This window comes from Cynocephalus volans, chromosome 4 (assembly GCF_027409185.1).
Source record: "Cynocephalus volans isolate mCynVol1 chromosome 4, mCynVol1.pri, whole genome shotgun sequence".
NCBI lineage: Eukaryota > Metazoa > Chordata > Mammalia > Dermoptera > Cynocephalidae > Cynocephalus > Cynocephalus volans.
The window spans coordinates 102,133,372-102,152,045 of record NC_084463.1 but is presented as its reverse complement, the minus strand read 5'-3'; the positions used below and the strand labels follow the sequence as shown (position 1 = coordinate 102,152,045).

General features: G+C 44.0%; 1 protein-coding gene across 1 annotated transcript in view; it reads right to left on the bottom strand.

The window, feature by feature from the left end:
• Positions 1-18,674, bottom strand: part of CLPB (ClpB family mitochondrial disaggregase) — a 160,228-nt gene that overhangs the window by 68,291 nt on the left and 73,263 nt on the right. Inside the window, exon 5 of the mRNA XM_063093871.1 lies at positions 2,557-2,685. Coding sequence (XP_062949941.1) covers positions 2,557-2,685 — 129 coding nt within the window. The remainder of the gene's footprint in view (positions 1-2,556; positions 2,686-18,674) is intronic.

Genomic DNA, 18,674 nt, shown 5'->3' with positions numbered 1-18,674 from the left:
TGCTGCCTCCTAAAGGGCCAGAGAACTTCCCACAAAATCAGCCTGATGCTGCTGCCTGAACCTCCTCCCAGCTCAAACGGAGACTTCTGATCAACAGTAGCTGCCCTCTTTAGCTCTAAGCCTCTAAGACCTGGAGACCCTAAATCACTGTGGATTGAGCAATTTCAAAGAAAAGGCTTATATATGGACCTTGTGAGCATAGGATTGCCTCTATGTGTAAGCCTGCCTTGGATTTCACAGACAGAACCTCTCTCTACATCGCTGCAGCAAAGCTGGTGGCAAGTACAGGCTAAGAAAGTTAAATGGGCAGGAAGTCAGGCACTCCTGCCTTCCATGAAACCCTTTGGAGAGGTCAGCTGAGGTCAAAAGACTTTGGAAACGTTACTGGCAACAGCCCCTAAGGACAAGAGAACAGGATCCTGCCTCTTGGTTGGCTGGTCACATACACAGGCAGACCAAGGGAGGTCAAGGGGGAGGGAGGTCAGAAGCCAGCAGGCCTGCAGGCTCCTAGTGACAGTGACTTGTTCAGGTCTGGGAGGGAAAAATAACTGGTTAATGGTTTTAGCCCTTGAGGCTGGGAGGCTAGGGGCAGGGGTGTAAATGGATGCTGGCTAAAAAGGCAGGTGGAAGAAATATAAAGGTGGGGGCTAAGGGCATCTGTTCCAAGTCAACAGGCAGGAACCATGCCCCTGGAACGACTCAAAGGGCCAGCCTTGGCCTGTGGGGTGAGGATGGAGGGAGCTTCATAAAAGGCCCTAGTCTTTTCATTTCAAAGGTGTTCGATCTGGAAGGCTAGGGAGAGGGGCTTCTTACAGAGTGAATTCTCTGTCTGTTTGGGGTTGGGGATAAGCGGGCAATATAAACTACCGGACAATGGCTGGAAGTATTGATTGACTTTCAGGCATGGCAGAGAGAAACCCCTTGGTGAATGCTCCAATTCTTAGCTACAAATATCTCACCAGAGAGCTTTCCAAAGGACAAAATAAGAAGCATCCTGCTTGGGGATGTTTTCTAAGTCTCTACTTCTAAGAGCAGTGAGTTCTCACTCCAAAAGCATCAGTCATTCTAGGCACTGTCACTGCATCCAAGGGTAGTCTTGACCTTCACACTGTACACGACCAAGGGCAAGGCACATTCTGGCTGCTCTGGGGCAGACCCCCTGTAGGCTGGGGATATGGGCCAGGACTGGGTTTTATGTTAGCATGGATGTGGCTGAAGGAAGGTGGCAGGACTGGGGGTTTCTGGAAAGTTCCTCCAGCCCAACCACATCACAAGGGCTGGAAGATGACCCTGGGATATTGGGCTTGGGGAAGCAAAGGCTCTGGGACTGGAAGAACTTTGAAGACTGATTTTTGAAAAAGTGATTGGGTAGCAGATGACAGTTTGTAGAAGTTACAGAGAAGATCACAGCTCATTAAGATGTTTCAACCAGTCAGAGTAAAATGGAAAGGACTCCCTAGGGAAGAAGCAGTCTCTAACAGAATCCAAGAAAATGCCAGCCAGCTGGCTCTGGAAGAGGTTTCTGCTGGCAGGGAGGCAGGCAATCAACAGAGCAGCCCACAGGACCTCTGAGGACCCTTCCAGCTCTCAAGTTCTATGGAGAATAACCCCTGATAAGGAGAACCCTGGAGCTAGCCCCAAGAGAGGGTTCCTGGCCCTCAGGAGGTGGCAAGGAGGACATGAACAGTCACGTGCCATGTACTCATTCAGGGGCCTGGGTCCCACACATCCTGGCAAGATGCTTTCTCCCTATCCCAAAGAGAGGTTGGAGTGAGTTAAGGGGAAGTAGGAGGGAAAGTGACTGCTTGGGAGGTGTCTGGCAGTTAACTCTGTACCAGACCTGGACAGGACCAGCTCAGCTTGAGTCTGGGGATGGTACATACTGTCCCTCCAATTAAACTGATGCTCTCCGAAGGTAGGGTATTCATAATTCAACAAGATATTTATCGAATGCTTACTAAGTGCCAAATACTTTGCTAGGTGCTGGGAACACCTAAACAAGTCAGCCATGGTTCTTGCCTTTAGGGAGCTCAGAGTGAAGTTAGGGAGAAGGCTATTGAACAAATAAAAACCATTTCAGATTGTGACAAGTGCAATGACAGAAAAGAATAGGGTGTCATGACCCAGAGTAGTGGGAGGGGTCTAACTGAGACTGAGGGGAAGGTGTGATCAAGGAGGTGGTCTTTGAGACCTGCATTAGTAGAGATTTGAGGAGCATCTCCCTTGTTCCACTAGCTTTGCTGTGAAGGTCACAGGCAGAAGAGAGGACACTTTTGGAGAGAGCAATAATCAAGAAAACGCTTACAGCACATGTAGACAGGCAGGATGGCATGGACATACCACACACGTAGGCAAAGAATACACATCTGTCACAGGAGGGCAAATCACATGTGCACACTACCACTCTCAGGAAGTGCAGCCACTTTCAAGGCATTTCCAGCTTTGGGAGGGTAACAGCGCTCTGCGGAAGTGTGGCATTTCCAGATGGAATGGCTGCCTAGTACTCTCTCTCCCCCTGCCAACCCCACTCCACCCCTCATCAACTCCCACTCTCACCTCCATCAAGCAGCTCCTTGACGGTGCGGTAGTCATCGGCAAGGACAGCATAGTGCAGGGCTGTGCAGCCCTTGAAGCTGGCGCGGTTGTTCAGCCGGTTGTTGAAATCATCCTCTCGGGTGACCAGGACTAGGGGGAGAAGAACACAAATCCTTCTATTAGCAACAAATGCATGAGCCACCAATCTCATCTGCTTTCTCTTGGCATTTTAATTCACTCACTCACTCATCTACCTATTTAACTAAACAAAAAATGGCAACTACCATGTGTCTGGCCATCTGTGCTGGGCAAAGGAGGTAAAATAGGTCAGTTAGCTCCACAAATGTTTACTGACATCTATTATGTATTAGGATTCACCTTGGGAACATGAAACAAATCAGGTACGACCCCTGACCTAATCTGATGAGGGAGGCAGAAAATAAATACATATTTATAGTATTGTTTGAAGTAAATGCTATGTTAGAGGTACAACAGGATGATATAAGAAGCCACAGGAAAACTTAGCTCAACTTGGGCATGAAGTGAGAATCCCGGAAGATGGGAGTCTCAAAGGATGAAGAGGAGTTATCCAGGTGAAGAAAGGAAGTTGGGGTAGGACAGGGGAAGGGTGGAGCAAGAGACAGAGGCTGTTCTTAGCAGAAGAACAGCACAGCTCTGAAGATGTTTATAATCTAGTGAATAAGTTATTTTAATTTTTAAAGAGCTTTTTTAATTTATAAAAGCAATTAAATGTTTTGAAACCACAGAAGAGTGCTAAGAAGAAAAGGGACCAATATCTCAACATCAGAAATTACATTTAATGTTTTGGTATTAATCCTTCCAGGTTTCATACAAAATTGAGGTTTACTGTATATATAATTTTGTAATTGGCTTTCTTACCCTTAATAAATACTGTAAACATTTTTTGAAAGGTAAGAAGAACAAGCATTTCATGTGATCAAAGAACCAAAACCCCCTAAGCTCACTCTAGTGCTAATATTCAATATTCTCTCTCTCCAATTTTATATAAGATAACCTAAAACCAGTTCGTCACTTTTTTTTTTTTTTGGCAGCTGGCTAGTACGGGAATCTGAACCCATGACCATGGTGTTATAAGGCTGCACTCTACCCAAGTAAGCTAACTGGCCAGCCCATCACTTTTATAAGACTTTCTGGGTTGGGTGAATACACACGTTGCTGTTCACCCAGGATGGTCCTGGTTTACACCTGTTCCAGTTTGGAACAATAAATTGGAAGGTTACTCCACCTCTGGGGCTCTCCCTTGGGAAATGAGACCCTACAAAACAGTATCTATTCTGTTCAGGTGACGTGCTTTCTTTCTGCATGTGGAAATTATCTGGGTAACTGTCTTATGTTCGCTCCTGAGCTGAGTTTGTTGGGGGTGGAATTTGGGGCCTGCTTACCTGTAACCCCCTTCTCCCCTAGCCCATGGCACAGGGCCTCCAAAGGGTAGGCTCCTCTTATCTCACACTGGATGAAGGAGTGTACAGGAGGTCAAAAGGTGACCTTGCCTAGGTAGTCAAAAGCACCAGACAATTCCTAAACCATACTTTTCCAAATGGTCTTGGAATGGGGCGTCTGCATTCCCCTCTCCTGTAATACTGAACATCCTATTTAAAATTTCAAAAGGCAGAAGACTGTTGTGCTTCTTCCTAATATTACTAGATTTCATTTATTAACCTTCTTCTACTCTGTGCCTGGCAGTCACTTCACACAACTGATCTTATTTAATTCTCATAACGACTTTACATAACAGGTATTATTATCCCCATTTTACAGATGAGTAAACTGAAGCTCAGAGGTCACACAGCTAATAAGTGATTGAGTGAGGATTAGAACCCAGGTCTAATCTGAGTCCTTATTCTTTCCTTCCATCATATCATGCTTCAACTCATTTGCAAAATGAGGGAACCAGAGCCCAGAGAAAGGAGTAGAGCCCAGATGTTCTTGTCCCAGTCTTGACTCTCATTTTTCCTTGCAAGCATGCTCTCTGTGGAACTTGCCCTTAATAGAAAATGACCAGAGGTTTGTAGCTAGCACCCATATAAGCTAGCTTGGGTGGAAACATTTCAAATGTTTGGCCAAAATGAAGTTGGTGGAGTGTGTAGCTGGAGAACAGAACATACATACGTGTGGTTTATTGAATCAATGGTCAATCAGCTCTTCTATTCCAGACAGGGGCTCTTCAGACTGATGATCCCCCATCCCCACCCCCCAGTATTATCTCACCTTTCCTGGAGCAGGAAGAACAGGAGGAAGGCCTCTGAGAGCTAACATACAAGTCTCTTGTGCAATGGAATCTACACTTTTCCCATCTGAGAGTCCTAAAGGACCTCAATCAGAGATTACTAACTCTTAGTCACAGTCTTATCAAATCATGCTAGATGATCTTGTTTCCAGCCCACTGCAGATTAGGAGAAGGAAATAAGGAGGCTGGAAAAGATACTTTAGAATCAAGCAGATTGATTACAATCAAACACTGGCCAGGCAGGGAGGGAAAAGAACAGGACAATGAAAAGCTGAAAAGGAAATTCAGAGTACGGCACCTCAAAAGCCCCTAAGGGTATCACTGAACTGCCACATAGGACATTAACTGCTGGATATAATGATGGACCTGAGGAAAAGTAATAGTTGGCTCAAGAAAGCAAGAAGGGTATAATCCATTTTACAAAGACAACCCATCATTCATTCAACAAATGACATTTAATGAGTACCAATGCATGGTGGGAGCTTCTGGAGATATAATAATGAATAAGACACAGTTCCTGACTCTAAGAAGGTAAGAATCTAATGCAAGAATCATACCACTGAACAGACAAGTTAGAATAGTTTCACAAGTGCAATGATAATACACAGGGTGCTTACCATAAAAAAGCAGATGAACTCAAAGAACACAGCTGGGACTATTTCACTTCAAATGTCAGCAGAGTGCCAGCATCATAGCCCAGCCAGTGAGGAACGTTCATGAAGAGGACTCTTGCTCACCTCTGAGGTCTCATCTCTCACCATGGCCTTCTTAATGCTCTTTCTTGCTTCTGAGCCTTTGTAAATACCATTCCTCTACCTGGAACATCTTCCCTTCTCCCACGCCTTCAGCTGGCTAACTCCAATTCATTTCTAGGCCTTTGATTAGAAGTCACTTCCTCCAGTGATTCCTTCTAAGTTTGAGGTAGTTATTGCTCCTAACAGCTCCCCTAGCACCTTAGACATCTCCCAGTAACAATATTTACTACATTCAAGTAAACAATCACCTGCTTATTTGACTATGTTTCCCCACTAGACCAAAAGCTCAGTGAGGAAAGGAAGTGTGACTGTCTTCTCCACTGTTGTACAGAGTCCAGTACAGTGTCTGGCTAGAAATATGTGTTTGACAGTTGAATCAACATAATACAAACCAAGGCCCTAATATCATCTATGTTTTTGAAATAATAATAATAATAGCCAACAAGTATTAGTGGAGGCAGTAGAGTGTGACTGTTAAATAGGTAAGATCTGGAGCCAGACCACTTGTGTTTGAATCCCTGTTCTGAATTTACTGTGTAATGTTGGGCAATTTACCTAACCTCTCTGGGCCAAGTTCTTTTATCTGTAAATGGAGATAATAACAGTAACCCCTTCGTGGGATGTTGTAAGGATTAAATGAGACACTGAATAATTGTGCTTGGTAGAGTGCCTGGCAGATAGTACCTTTCAATAAATGTTAGCTATTATCCTTCCTGTCTAGTCTTGTGCTTCCAAAAATGTATTCTCTCTGTGAAAAAAGGTTTCATTTGGGGAATTCTGCATACACTTTTCTTCCTAGAAAGGCACAGTGAGCATGAGAATGTAGTTCTGAGTTAAGAATTACCTATTTCGTTTGGTGTCACTCAGCAGTTTCTTGTCTGACAGCCTCTTTTCACCTAACCTTGTTAAAATCCTGCGGTATCGTGTCCTACAGAACACTCTTTGGAACTGAGTAGTGTGTTACAATCTGTAAAGCATTTTCATTTACTTATTTATTTCAGAATAATCCTGTGAGGTATAAGTTTACTCTCCCATTTTATAGATGAGGACACTGACATTCAGAAGGATGACACAATAACTTAGCAGTAAAGCTGGGACCCAGTCCAGTTCATCTGGGCCCATTTTATGCTCTTAGCATTAAGGTATTTCCCCACACCACCCAGAGTTAGAAGCCCTGTCCCAGATCTTGCTGAAGCCCCCCATTCATTAGATCTCAGACTCTTCTCTATCCACAAAAAGGGGCTGAATGGGGAAAGGAGGTAGGGGGAAGGGCAGCATGCACACACACCCCACCCTCACTGAGGAAGAGTAAGCAAACCCACAGAAGCTAAAGTGACTCATCCAATACTGTCTTGCCAGCTTGCCACCAAGGTGGTCTTCTGAGGCCTGTGTTTACATCTGGTCCTTGGCCAGTGAACCGTCCCCTTCCCAACAAAGACATCTACCAGCCTGTCTCCAGCACAGAGTGAGACAGGCTCAGCTCCTGCTTCCCTTCCCGGCAGTCATTCCTGTCTCTGCAGGGGGTCCAACAGCCCTCTGACCACAGGAAGAGTGACAGAAGCATCACTATGACATCCTTCTGCTCCCAACTCTGCCACTTGATGTTGAAAAGTCTATGCCTGTGTGCCATGGACAGGGTCAGTTCTGGGAGCTTGTGGCAGGTATGTGCCCAGATGTAAACTGCAGAATCTGCACTGCTGAGCAAATGCCAAGGAGTCAGCAGAGGTGGAAAGCAGTCCCTGAGGCCTTTCATGTAGCCCTGGCCACTCCCCAGAACTACTCAGACTGCAATGCAAAAACAATGCCTCCCATGATGAGAAATAATGATTTAATAAAGTAAAGGCATCATACACTAAGGCATCATTTACTAAGTTCTTCTATCTGTAAAATGGGTATGATAAGCAATAATTTGAGAAATCCTGAATATTTAAATATGAGAATCAACTCTGATAACAGGTTTTTTACAAAAAGTATTACAAACACTAATGGTGCTTTCTCCCTTGGGTTTAGGCACCAGGGACACAGAAATGAATCAGACATGGTTCCTGCTCTCCTGTCGCTAAGTCTACTGGGGGAGGCTTTGAAAAAAAGATACGAGAAGATGAGTGGTCCTATTTATTGTTCCCTTGTGCAGTGGAGAAGCAACCCTAGCTATGAGTCCCTCTCCCTCAGACTCAGCCTCTGCTGGCCACTCCCAGGAGCAGGTGCCATCTAATGTTACAGAGTGTCTAGCAGCACCCTTGCCTTTAAAGATGTGAGCATGGGGCCGGCCCGTGGCTCACTCAGGAGAGTGTGGTGCTGATAACACCAAGGCCATGGGTTCGGATCCCATATAGGGATGGCCGGTTAGCTCACTTCAGAGAGTGTGGTGCTGACAACACAAAGTCAAGGGTTAAGATCCCCTTACCGGTCATCTTTTAAAAAAAAATAAAAAATAAAAAATAAAGATTTGAGCATGTCTCCGAGAGTGAAACTCTATGACTAATAAGACAAACATGAGAATAACCCCTTACATTTGTACAGCATTTTATAGTTTAGAGAGCACTTCAAGGTGATCACTCCCTCATCTTCATGACAACGCATGTAGGGCAGAGAGGTCAAGTACTATTATTGCCATTGAAAAGATGAGGAGACAGGCTTAAAGAGGTTAGGTGACCTGCTCAACTCATAATGCTAGTCCGAGATGGACTAAGACTAGACCCCAAGTTTGTCCGGCTCCAAGGCCTCTGCTCTATCCTCCATACTACACAGCTTCTGCCAATGCTCACAGACTCAAGCCTTACATAACTCTGAGTCAACTAATCTGACCTGAAGTTTAGGGACTAAGCCCAATTTTTATTGAATCTCCATAAAGAAGCCTCTGGACCCTCTGCTTCCTCCAGCCCAAGGCTCTCACCCTCAAGGCAAATTAGACCTTGGTGAGGCATCATTAGCATTACAGTTAGAATCAGAGCACCTGCCCCTTCTTGCCACTGCTCAGGTGCTCCACCTACAATGTGTGTTGCGGGGGGAGGAGTGTGGGGGGAGTTTTCTAAAACACACCAGAGAGGACTGAGATTTCTCAACTTGGAGAAATTATTTCACCTCAACACTTTCATCCTTTCCACCACCAGAAAAAGTGCAGAGAGCTTCAGCACAGAGTATATTCCAATTAATTTTCCTCGGGGAATTCACACTATTAGTGAGGAATGGGGCCATTTTATGGTGTTTTATATATATTTCTTCACTAAATGCTTACTATAACCTGAGAGACAGCCGTCCTACTGCCAAGTGGATCAGCAACCTCAGTGGGGGCTGTCAGTTCCACCTCTTGCACTTGTCTTCAGCCAGGGAGTGGGGCAGAGGGAGACTCCTTGTGCTGAGTCAAAATGAGACCATCCCCGGAGAAGGAAAGGCCCTTCATTTCCTTACACAGCCTTCCTGGAAGACTCTCCTCCCTCTCCAAATCTTACCTGTTCTTTAAAACCCAATTCAAGTCCTCCTCGTCCAGGAAGTTCTCTCCTCCCAGCTCTGCCCTGAATGCCAGTAACATTGATTTGTAGGTAGCCATTTAGCAGTCAATTATTTATTGTCCTACTATTCTGCTTGTAATATTTTTTGGCGTTAAATTTTTCCCTTTTGTACTGACTCCACAATTAGATCCTAGGCTCCCCATATATGACAATAACTAGTTCATAACATTTTCTGCCTTCCATATAGCATCAATTCAGTATTTCATGCAGCTTCAGAATGAGCTCACATGAGCCGTCATCCATCCACCTACCCACCAGCACACTATTACTGAGCACCTATAGCACAGTAAGGGGAATGAGACAGACCACATGTCTGAAGGGAGTGAAGATGGGCACATGTAATGTGGCCTGGGGAGGTATCTTCCAGAAGAACTGTCCTGAGGATGAGGGGGAGCTTGCCATGTGGAGAGGGTAAGAAGGGCATTCAGGAGAGGAGTGGCATTTGCAAAGGCCAGAGAGTAAAGACTGCATTACCTATTCATTCAAGAAAACAGGAGTCCTTCAGTGAGGCATCCTTCACTGGATGCCAAGTTAAGGTGGGTAGAGCAGTGGACAGAGATGAGGTTGCCCAGGCAGGCAAAGGCCTGGTCCTGAGAGGGGTTTGGATTTTATCCTGAAAGCTATGAGCATGCAATGGTTTTTGTTAATGAATTAAGCAGTATGGGATCAACGAGAACAATAGACCAGGAGACAAGAGAACAGGGTTCAAAACTGGCCCTTCCATTAACCTGATGTGTGACTCATTCCCCCTGAGATCCAAGTTCTCAGTTTTTAAAGTAGAGTAGTTTTTCTACATAAGTGATTCTCAAGCTTTAGTGGCAACAGAATCACCTGGGTAACTGGTCAAAAAAACATTGATTCTTGGGCCCCCCACTTCAGCCATTCAGATTCAGTAGGCAGGGCCTGGGAATGTACATTTTAAAAGCCCATGGCGTTGCTCCTCAGAAAACACTCTGAGAAGCACTAGACTAGATGATCTCTCAGGGTCCTTCCTATCCTAATGTTCTTATATAGAACACAGGAAAGATACAAACTGGCCATTCCCACCTTCCACTTGTATGGTCCTACTCCAGGGAGGCCAAGGATGCCTTGGCACCAGAATGTTCTTCGCAAATAAAGAAGTCCCTAGGGCACCATGCACTGCGATGAGACCCACACCCAATGTCTCACTCATAAGCTCCAAAAATTCCAGTTGGATTTTCTATATCACATATCCTAGTCTGTCTCCTCCTCCATCTACCAAATATTAAGTACTTTTTAGGGACTAGGCTATGGGGTTAAAGAATGGGTCCTGTCCTTAAGAGCTTGTTAAAAGCTACAAATAATATCAGAATAATCTCTCTTTTACAGAGTATCTCTGAAAGGAAAGAATTCAGAATTCTGAGTCTGAGAGACTTCGATTCTAATCCTAGTGACTCGAAAATTACTTCATCTCCCTGGGCCTCAAATATCTCATTTGTAAAATGGAGACATTAATGCCAACCTTCCTGACTTCCCCCTTCCCTTTCATGGGGGAGAGAGAAGATAGGTTTGGGGTCCCTGTGGGAAGGCTGCCCTTGATGTGTCTCCAGTAGAATAAGTGCTGATCCAGTTGGCCTGGAACTTGAAGAAGACAGGTTGTTGACCCTGCCTGTGGCCCTACATAGTGAGTGTGGCATCCTCTATGGCCGAGAATCCCTTCTGTGGCCACAGAGCCCATGACTCACCTTCATATAATCAAATTCAAAAGGTAGGACAAGCTCTTAAGAATCTCTTACTGTTATCTACAGACTCATCGCAACTCTGAACCTCCTCTACTTCCCACCTCTCCTAACTCTCAGAGTAGTGACATGCTCACAGGTATCCAGATTCCTTCTGATTAGCCCGATAATTGCCCTGAGCTCACCCTCTCCCCATTCTCCACCCCACCTCCCCCCCCCCCCCACCTCCCCAATCCTAACCACAGCCATATCCTTTCAGCTCCAGGGCTCTTCTGGGGCAGGGCTGGCAGCAAGAGGAAGGAGCCTGCCCTCTTCGCCTCTAAGCCAGCTATCTGGTTGGTCAAAGTTGGTCCCTCTGTGCTCTGCATCTCTATACCTGCCTGGCTCTCCTCTGCCTTTTCTTCAAGATGTTAAAAACTTGCAATAAAAAACAAATACAAAATGCTGTAATTAATAGCCAATTCCAAGCCAACCCAGCATCTCTACTAATAAACCTCAACACTTGCAAAAAAAACAATAAATTCTGCCCCTCTCTGGTTCCGAGGTGGTCTCTTTTATATACTCCATCTGTGTGTGTATGTATGTGGGTAAGTGTGTCTACATATATATTTATTTTCCTTTATTTCCCATCCAGGGAGGGGCAGAATAATGAACTGCGTGCGTCAGGGAAGATGAATCTGAGATACTAGGGAGCAGTGCAGTAAAAAGATTAAAGTGTTATTATTGTTGGGTTTTTTTCCCCCATGGTCCATTGTGACAGCTCGACCGTCATCTGTAAAAAATGTCTCAGCGAGAGATAATCATCGGAAACTCAATAAAGCGTCAGGGGGAGCCTCAGCCCCCATCAATCACTGGGTGCCTGGAAAATTTCAGCCCTCTGTCTCCCTTCCTGCTATCCATATAAATGTCTCTAATATATTTTGTGTGGTGTGTGGGACCCATCCCTGATTTGGAACTTTTGATGAAAAAATATTTATATACGAAATATGTAAATCAGTTAAAAATCACAAAACTAGTTCTTTGCTGCCTGATCCCACTTATTTTTATAAATGCATCGAATTTATTCTTTTTAATAAAACATGTCAACTAGTCTATCTCCCTCTTCTAGGTTTGGACGGCTAAAAGGATGGAAATAATTAACCTAACTGGTTGATACATTTAATCTTGAAGTTGGCCAAAATGCCTGATGAAGTGACAGTGCACTGTCTGTACTGGTGAGTCTATGGTGACTGGCAATGCTGAGAAATGACAAGTAGAACCACTGGTCCTGGAGGTGTGACAAGGCTCTAAGTGGGCCTGGACAAGGATGAGGAACAGGCAGGGACATTATTAAAAATAATAACTTGCCCAAACAGCTTTTGGCCTGGCAGATTCCCAAGACTTTGGACAAGCCAGAGGTTCCGGGCTGACTAAGTATGGGGTATGCACAGGCTGATATGTTTGCTGGGTTCTATATGAGAGCAGGAGACAGTTCTGCTGGCATTTGGCATCATTGCTCTGCCTCAGTTTCCTTTACAGCCTACATCATAGGGTTGCTGTGAATACACAGTAAATATTAGATGTTACTTGCTGCTGCTGCTGCTGCAGCTATTATCATTGTCATCTCATTATCACCTCCCCTGCTTCTCCACCTCGGAAGGAATCAGTTCATGCAGCACTCTCTCCTAGAGGACCTTCGAGGCTCCTCTGTCTAAAGGACAAAGTCCAAGCATCTTGGTCTGGTCCCAGTCTACTAATCCTGCATCTTTACTGTATGCTTCACCCTAACATGTTTACTTACCAGTGTGAAACATAATTTTTGTCTCCCACCTCCGAGTGTTCTGGACAAAGCACACCCCTTTTCTACTCATACCCAACCTTTCTCTGAGCTCTAACAGTCCTTGTTCTACGTACTTGACTGGACCCTTGCCACATACTGTCTTGGTCATGTCTTCAATATTTATTATTAATAATTACTTTTCTTGCTAGTACCTTACATTTGCAAAATGTCTTGTATTTTCTGAGTGCTTTCATAAGTACTTCAATTTGACCCTTATAAGCCTATGGTGTAGGAAGCATTATTCTCTACAGATTAGAGAATGAAGCTCAGAGATCAAAAGAATTGCCCAAAGTCACACAGTTAGGTAATGGTCAAGCCGTTCCTTGGACTGTAAATAATATTTGGCTTTCTGAGGATTTTTGCTGCCACAGAAAAGCATTTGGAAGGCTGTGTCAAAGACTCTAAAGTTCCATAAGAGTTTGATGACAATAATGATAATAATACAGAAACAGAGGTTTACATTAATGGAATTCCTCCAATGTTCTAAGTTTTAGGTTAGAGATAAATACACTACCTCTAACTCTCCAATAGCCTTTATTTTACAAATAAGGTGACAAAGCTTCTGAGAGGTATAGAAAATTGCTCTAGGTGTCGCAGCTATAAAGTGTTCTGCACACCCATGAGACCATGGCTTAAGCACACAGCTTCTCTAGGAGAGAAGCTAACAGCAGCAAAGTAAGGTCTCTTCTAGGGAGGTGAAGGTCCAGGTGAGTTTTTAAGCACTTCAAGCACAAGACTACAGTGAACGCTTGTAGTCTAGATCATGCTACTCAAAGAGTTGGAGCCTGTTAGAAATGCAAAATCTAAGGTCTTACTCCTGACCTACTGAATCAGAATCTCTGGGGGTAGAGCCCAGGAATATGTGTTTCAATAAGCCCTCTAGGAAATTCTTATTTCCTTGGGAGCATTATTATTCTCATCTGAGTTTATGTTCTCCCCAAAGGCAAACATTCTCTCTGCTGTGCCTGGGTAGGGCTGAGCACGCAGCAGGTGTTGGCTGGTTAACTTATTACACTGAGTAAATAAGCTAGTCAGATGAGATGCTCCTTGACATGTCCTGGGGAGGAGGAGAAATATTAGAGAGCAGTTCCATTACCGCCAGCAGGAAGTCCTAGCCACCTCCTGAACTCCAGGGCACTTGTCCACTGGTTTGTGATGTTCCAACTTGTACCGTCCTGTCCCCCATCTGAAGACACAGAGATGGGGAGGTCAGCTGGAGCAGGCCAAGACCTGCAGCCCGTGGTGCTATGGGAATGGGGCACTTGGGCTGGGGGAGTTGGCCCTGGCAGGTCTAGCCTGGCAAGCCAGGCCCTCAACCCCCAGAAGGGCCCTATGCCAACCCAGCTTCTGCACAACTTGTCTTTATTCAGCCGCCACTTGGAGCTGAGAAGAGAAGCTAATTTATAGCCTGCTCTGGCCACGTTTCTGCCATGTTTTATTGTTTTAATTGTACATATGAGAGGCACTCAGAGTGCTCACTTGCATTTCTGACAGTCCCAGACACCCAATGTTTATAACAGTTACTTACAAGCAGCCAGCGGCATCCTCAGCTGGGCGACTTGTTTACTGTTACCACTGATTTATTGCCTCCTCTACCTGAAGAGGGGGCCCACCATGCATCAGCTAGCCACAAGTGGAATTCTCCTGGAGTGGGCATGGGTGGGGCTCAAGGCACTGAATGGAATGTGGTCAATATCAGGGAATGAATTGGCAGAGGAACAGCTATGATCCCTTTGCTCCCCTCCACATTCATCCCATCTGTGTGCCTCTGTTCAAGCTGTGTCCTCTAATTAGAATATCTTTTCTTTTTTCCCTTCCTCTTCACCCTCCAAAGCCCAGTTCAAATCTCACCTCTTCTAAGTACATTACTTGCTCTGATGGTAAGCCTAGAGCTTCTAGAACCTTCAAAATCACATGGCTGACAGGGACCTTGGAGGCCATATAATCCAATGACCCAAGGCAAGAATCTCCTTTATAGAATCCCTGATGGGCAGACAGCCAGCCTTGCCAGTACTCCTTGAGTGGTGAGTTGCTCAATATCTCCTAGGCAGGCTTCCTGCCTTTTACTGAGCCAAAAGCCACTTCCACAGAGAAACTGTTCATTAAATGTCACTGTGCTTTAATTTACATATATATGATTATCTCTAATCATCCTAGCAACACTGTAAGATGGGTATTGTTATCCCTATCTAATAGATGAGAAAATTAAAATTCAAGAACTTTAAGTCACTGCTCAAGATCACACAGCTTTTAAGTGACAGAGCTTAGATGAACCATCACTGCGTGGCACTGAAGCTTGACCTTTCTCCAGGCCATTACTGTGCCTCTGAAGATGCCACTCTAAGAGCTGGAGACAACAGAAAAAACACTCAGGCTGAGAATTTTTCCATACCAAATACCCTACACCAGCAAGTCTGCCCTTTACACAGAAACCCCAACCTTGATAAGAGCGAAAGATACTATAATGTTCCCAGCTGAGCAGGCTTCCTGCTAGGAAGCAATGCTCATATGTACAAAAGAAAAAGGGTGTCACTAGGAATGGGACAAGAGATGACAAAATCTCAGCAAGGAGGGCAAAGAAGTTTCTTCTCTAGGTTGTCTGTTCTGAGCAGGCAGGACAGATGCAAAACATCTCTGATACCTTTTCATTTCCTTGCCTGGATCCTCTCTCCTCCTCATACCTTAAATGCTGGTATCTGTGAGGGACTTGTCCTTCCACCCCCTTACTTTAAATCCTTTTCTTAGGCAATTTCAGTCATATCCATTGTTTTAACTCCCAAGAAAATGCTGGTGACACCTAAATCCCTATCTCCTGCCAGAGTACTCCTTTGAGCTCCAGATCCACACATCCAGCTGTTCACTCAAATCAGAAACTGAGTTGTCACCACTGGCACCTCCTTTTCCATCAATTCTTACATTCCACTGAGTACCCAACCTCCTCCTAATATTTTCCTAACCTATTTTTTTCCAATCCCAAAGATCACCTTTAGAAATCCCCAGAATCTTTAAGTGCATTGGAGGAGAGGAATATACCTTCTCATCAGATTCTCAAAGGGGTCCATCATCCCTAAAAAGTCAAGAAGCATTGCTAATCTCTCCCCTCCAATCCCTCTTCTACACTGTCAGAATGGTCCACCTAAAATGCAAATGTAATATTACCCTGCTTAAAATCCGTTTACGGCCTTCAGAATATAGTGTGAGCACCCTAGAACTGCCTTATAAGGTACTTCCTATGTACGAGTAACCTTCTTCCCTCTCCAGCCTTATTTGTTGGTGTTCTCCTCAAAACCATGGCAGATGATGCCATCTGCCATCACCACTATCCCCACCCCATGTCTCTGCATGCACTGTTCCCTCTGCCTCGAAGGTGCATCCTTTTTAGCCTGCCAGGCATCTTCAACTCATCCTTAAGAACCAATTCAAAGTCACTTACCCTGTGACATTTCCCAGACACCAGCCTGCTCTCAGGTAGAGCTCATCAGTACCTATATCAGCGCTGCCTACATCCTTTGTATTGCTACCTTTGCAATTATTACTCTATACTGTGATTCTTTGTTCACAGGCCTGTCTCTTTATTTGACTGGGAGCACTGCTGAGGGGATGGACGATGTACATTCATTTATATAATCCCAGCACCTAGCACAGTGCCTGACACTCAATAAATGCATACTGAATTATAAATAAATGAAACTAATAAACAATTACAACTGTAGAGCACTTTATAATTCACACATTTAATATTTTACCTTTTGATTTTCACAACAATACTGATAAGGTAGATAAGGGATATATTACTGGGGGTTAGGGAGGTCTTGCCAAGGTCATAAACTACAATTCACCATTTTCCTTCAGTACTAAGTGCAGACCAAGGCCCACAATAATATCTATTAGAAATTTAGTGAACTTGATGGTCTTTGGCACCGCTTCTATGCTCCAACAGTGAAGAATTGTCCAAATTTCCTGAGCTTGTGACTTTCCTGTGAATTTGCCTGGAAACACCCTGGGCAAGGGGCTTGCACCTCTTGTTCTACTCTACCTTCTTCACACATCCCCACAAGTCAGGTGACTTCCCATTAAAAAATTAATCCAATCCAAAGAAAAGAAAACCAAAAGATTCTTTTATTTCTGTCTACTTCATCAATGAGAATGACTCAGAATTGGGTGCAGTGCCTTGCATACAGCAGGCTGTCAATGAACACTGGTTGAATGGGTAAAAGAATGAGGTATCCTTAAATGGAAAAAGGAAAGAAAAACATGATTAAAAAGGAGCTAAAGGCTTAGGCTAGTAGGGAGAGAAGAGATCCCTAAGATGATTCTAAAGGATAGTCACTATTCAGTTTCTAAAGTCAGAAAGCAGAGCACACAAAATTGAAGAGCAAAGCACATACAAACAGATAGCCCCCGGAAAAAAGATGAGCTGCCAGAAAACTGCTGCAGAGAAAGGAATTCTGGAATTTTTAAAAAAGGTGGAAAAAGATGTCTTGCAAACCGTGACAGTGAGTTTATCCTGACAAAATTCTAGAATGTACTTTTATTTTAATGGTTCTAAAACATTTAGGTAATTACTGGGTACCAGTATGGGTTCCTGAAGAACAAGACATCAACATGCCAGAATAACCTGAACTCCTTTGTTGAATGGGTTATTGGGCGAAAGAATAAGACAAATGCTAGACACATTTATATTTTAGCAAGAAATCAGAAAATCTCTTATAATTTTGTGAACAAAATAGAGGATAAAAAAGAATGAAGTTTGATGAATTTATAGCTGTGAATGCTGAATAGTGCATCAAAACTGTTCTGATCATGTGCTCCATGACTCTGTTTTATAAACATTTTAATCAAAGAAAATACATGATGGCAGAGATCTTGTCTATCTAACTAACTAGTATCTAAAACAGTACTTGGTACATACAAATATGATCAGTAAATACTTTTGAATAAGTGAGTCCATAGAAAGCCTACTTATTAAATTTTCAAATCACACAAAATAAGAAGAGAAAGTTAATATTTTTATTTTTATTTCATGAGGGATATAATAGCTTTTTCCAATATTTTTGTTGTTTATCTATCTACTTTCCTACCTAGAATGTAGGCTGGCTGGCATAAGAGTTAAAAAGAATTCAGAGGCTGACAAAAAAAAAGGAAAGAAAGAAAAGAAATTATGTAGAACAGGGTTGGCAAATTATAGCCCAGGGGCCAAATCCAGCCTGCTGCATATATCTGTAAGTAAAGTTTTACTGAAACACATCATATCCATGCCCATTCATTTGTGTACTGTCTGTGACTGCTTCTGTACTACAACAGCCAATCTGAGTAGTCAGCCACAACCAAGACTGACTGGCCCATAAAACTTAAAATGTTTACTGTCTGGCTCTTTCCAGAAAGTTTGCTGGTCACTGATCTAGCATGTTGAATATGAGCACCAACCAGAGAGAACCATTAGAACACAAAGCTACAAAATTTGAATGCAGGCGGTGGAGACTGGTGTGACAGCGGAAGTTGGACTGGATGGCTCTGAGATTCTGTGAAATCATTAATGTTTACTGAGCCCTGCTAGAATTCTGAGAGCAGAGGAGAAGTCACTCAAAAGAATCCCCTCCCACCTACCTGGCTCTGTCTTCTCAGCAAATGCTCCTCTTTGCTTTTTGGTGAGAGCACCTGAACAGAAGACAGAGCTGAGGGTTGCAATGCTATGTTTGCGTGAGAAGAGGACAGCACATAAGCTGAGTCCCCACGTGTCAGGCTGCAAAGTTTGGTACTCAAGAAATTCTCCTCTATTTGAAACATAAAGTGAACATAATTCCTCTGGCTCAGTGGGAACTCCAAGGAGGCATAGGTCATGGCCTGCAGATGGAACTGTCAGCTGAGGAGGAGAGAAAAGACATATGGGCAGATGAGAGTTCAAATAACCATAGAAGAGGCCAAGATTTAGAGAACATTCAAAAGAGCAGCTGAAGGCAGGTTGCAAACATTGCCAAGGACAGGGAAGCCTTTGTGGATGATCTAGCCTCAGCAATGGAGCCTTGATAGAAAGACCAGGCGTAGGGCCGAGCCCGTGGCGCACTTGGTAGAGTGCTGCGCTGG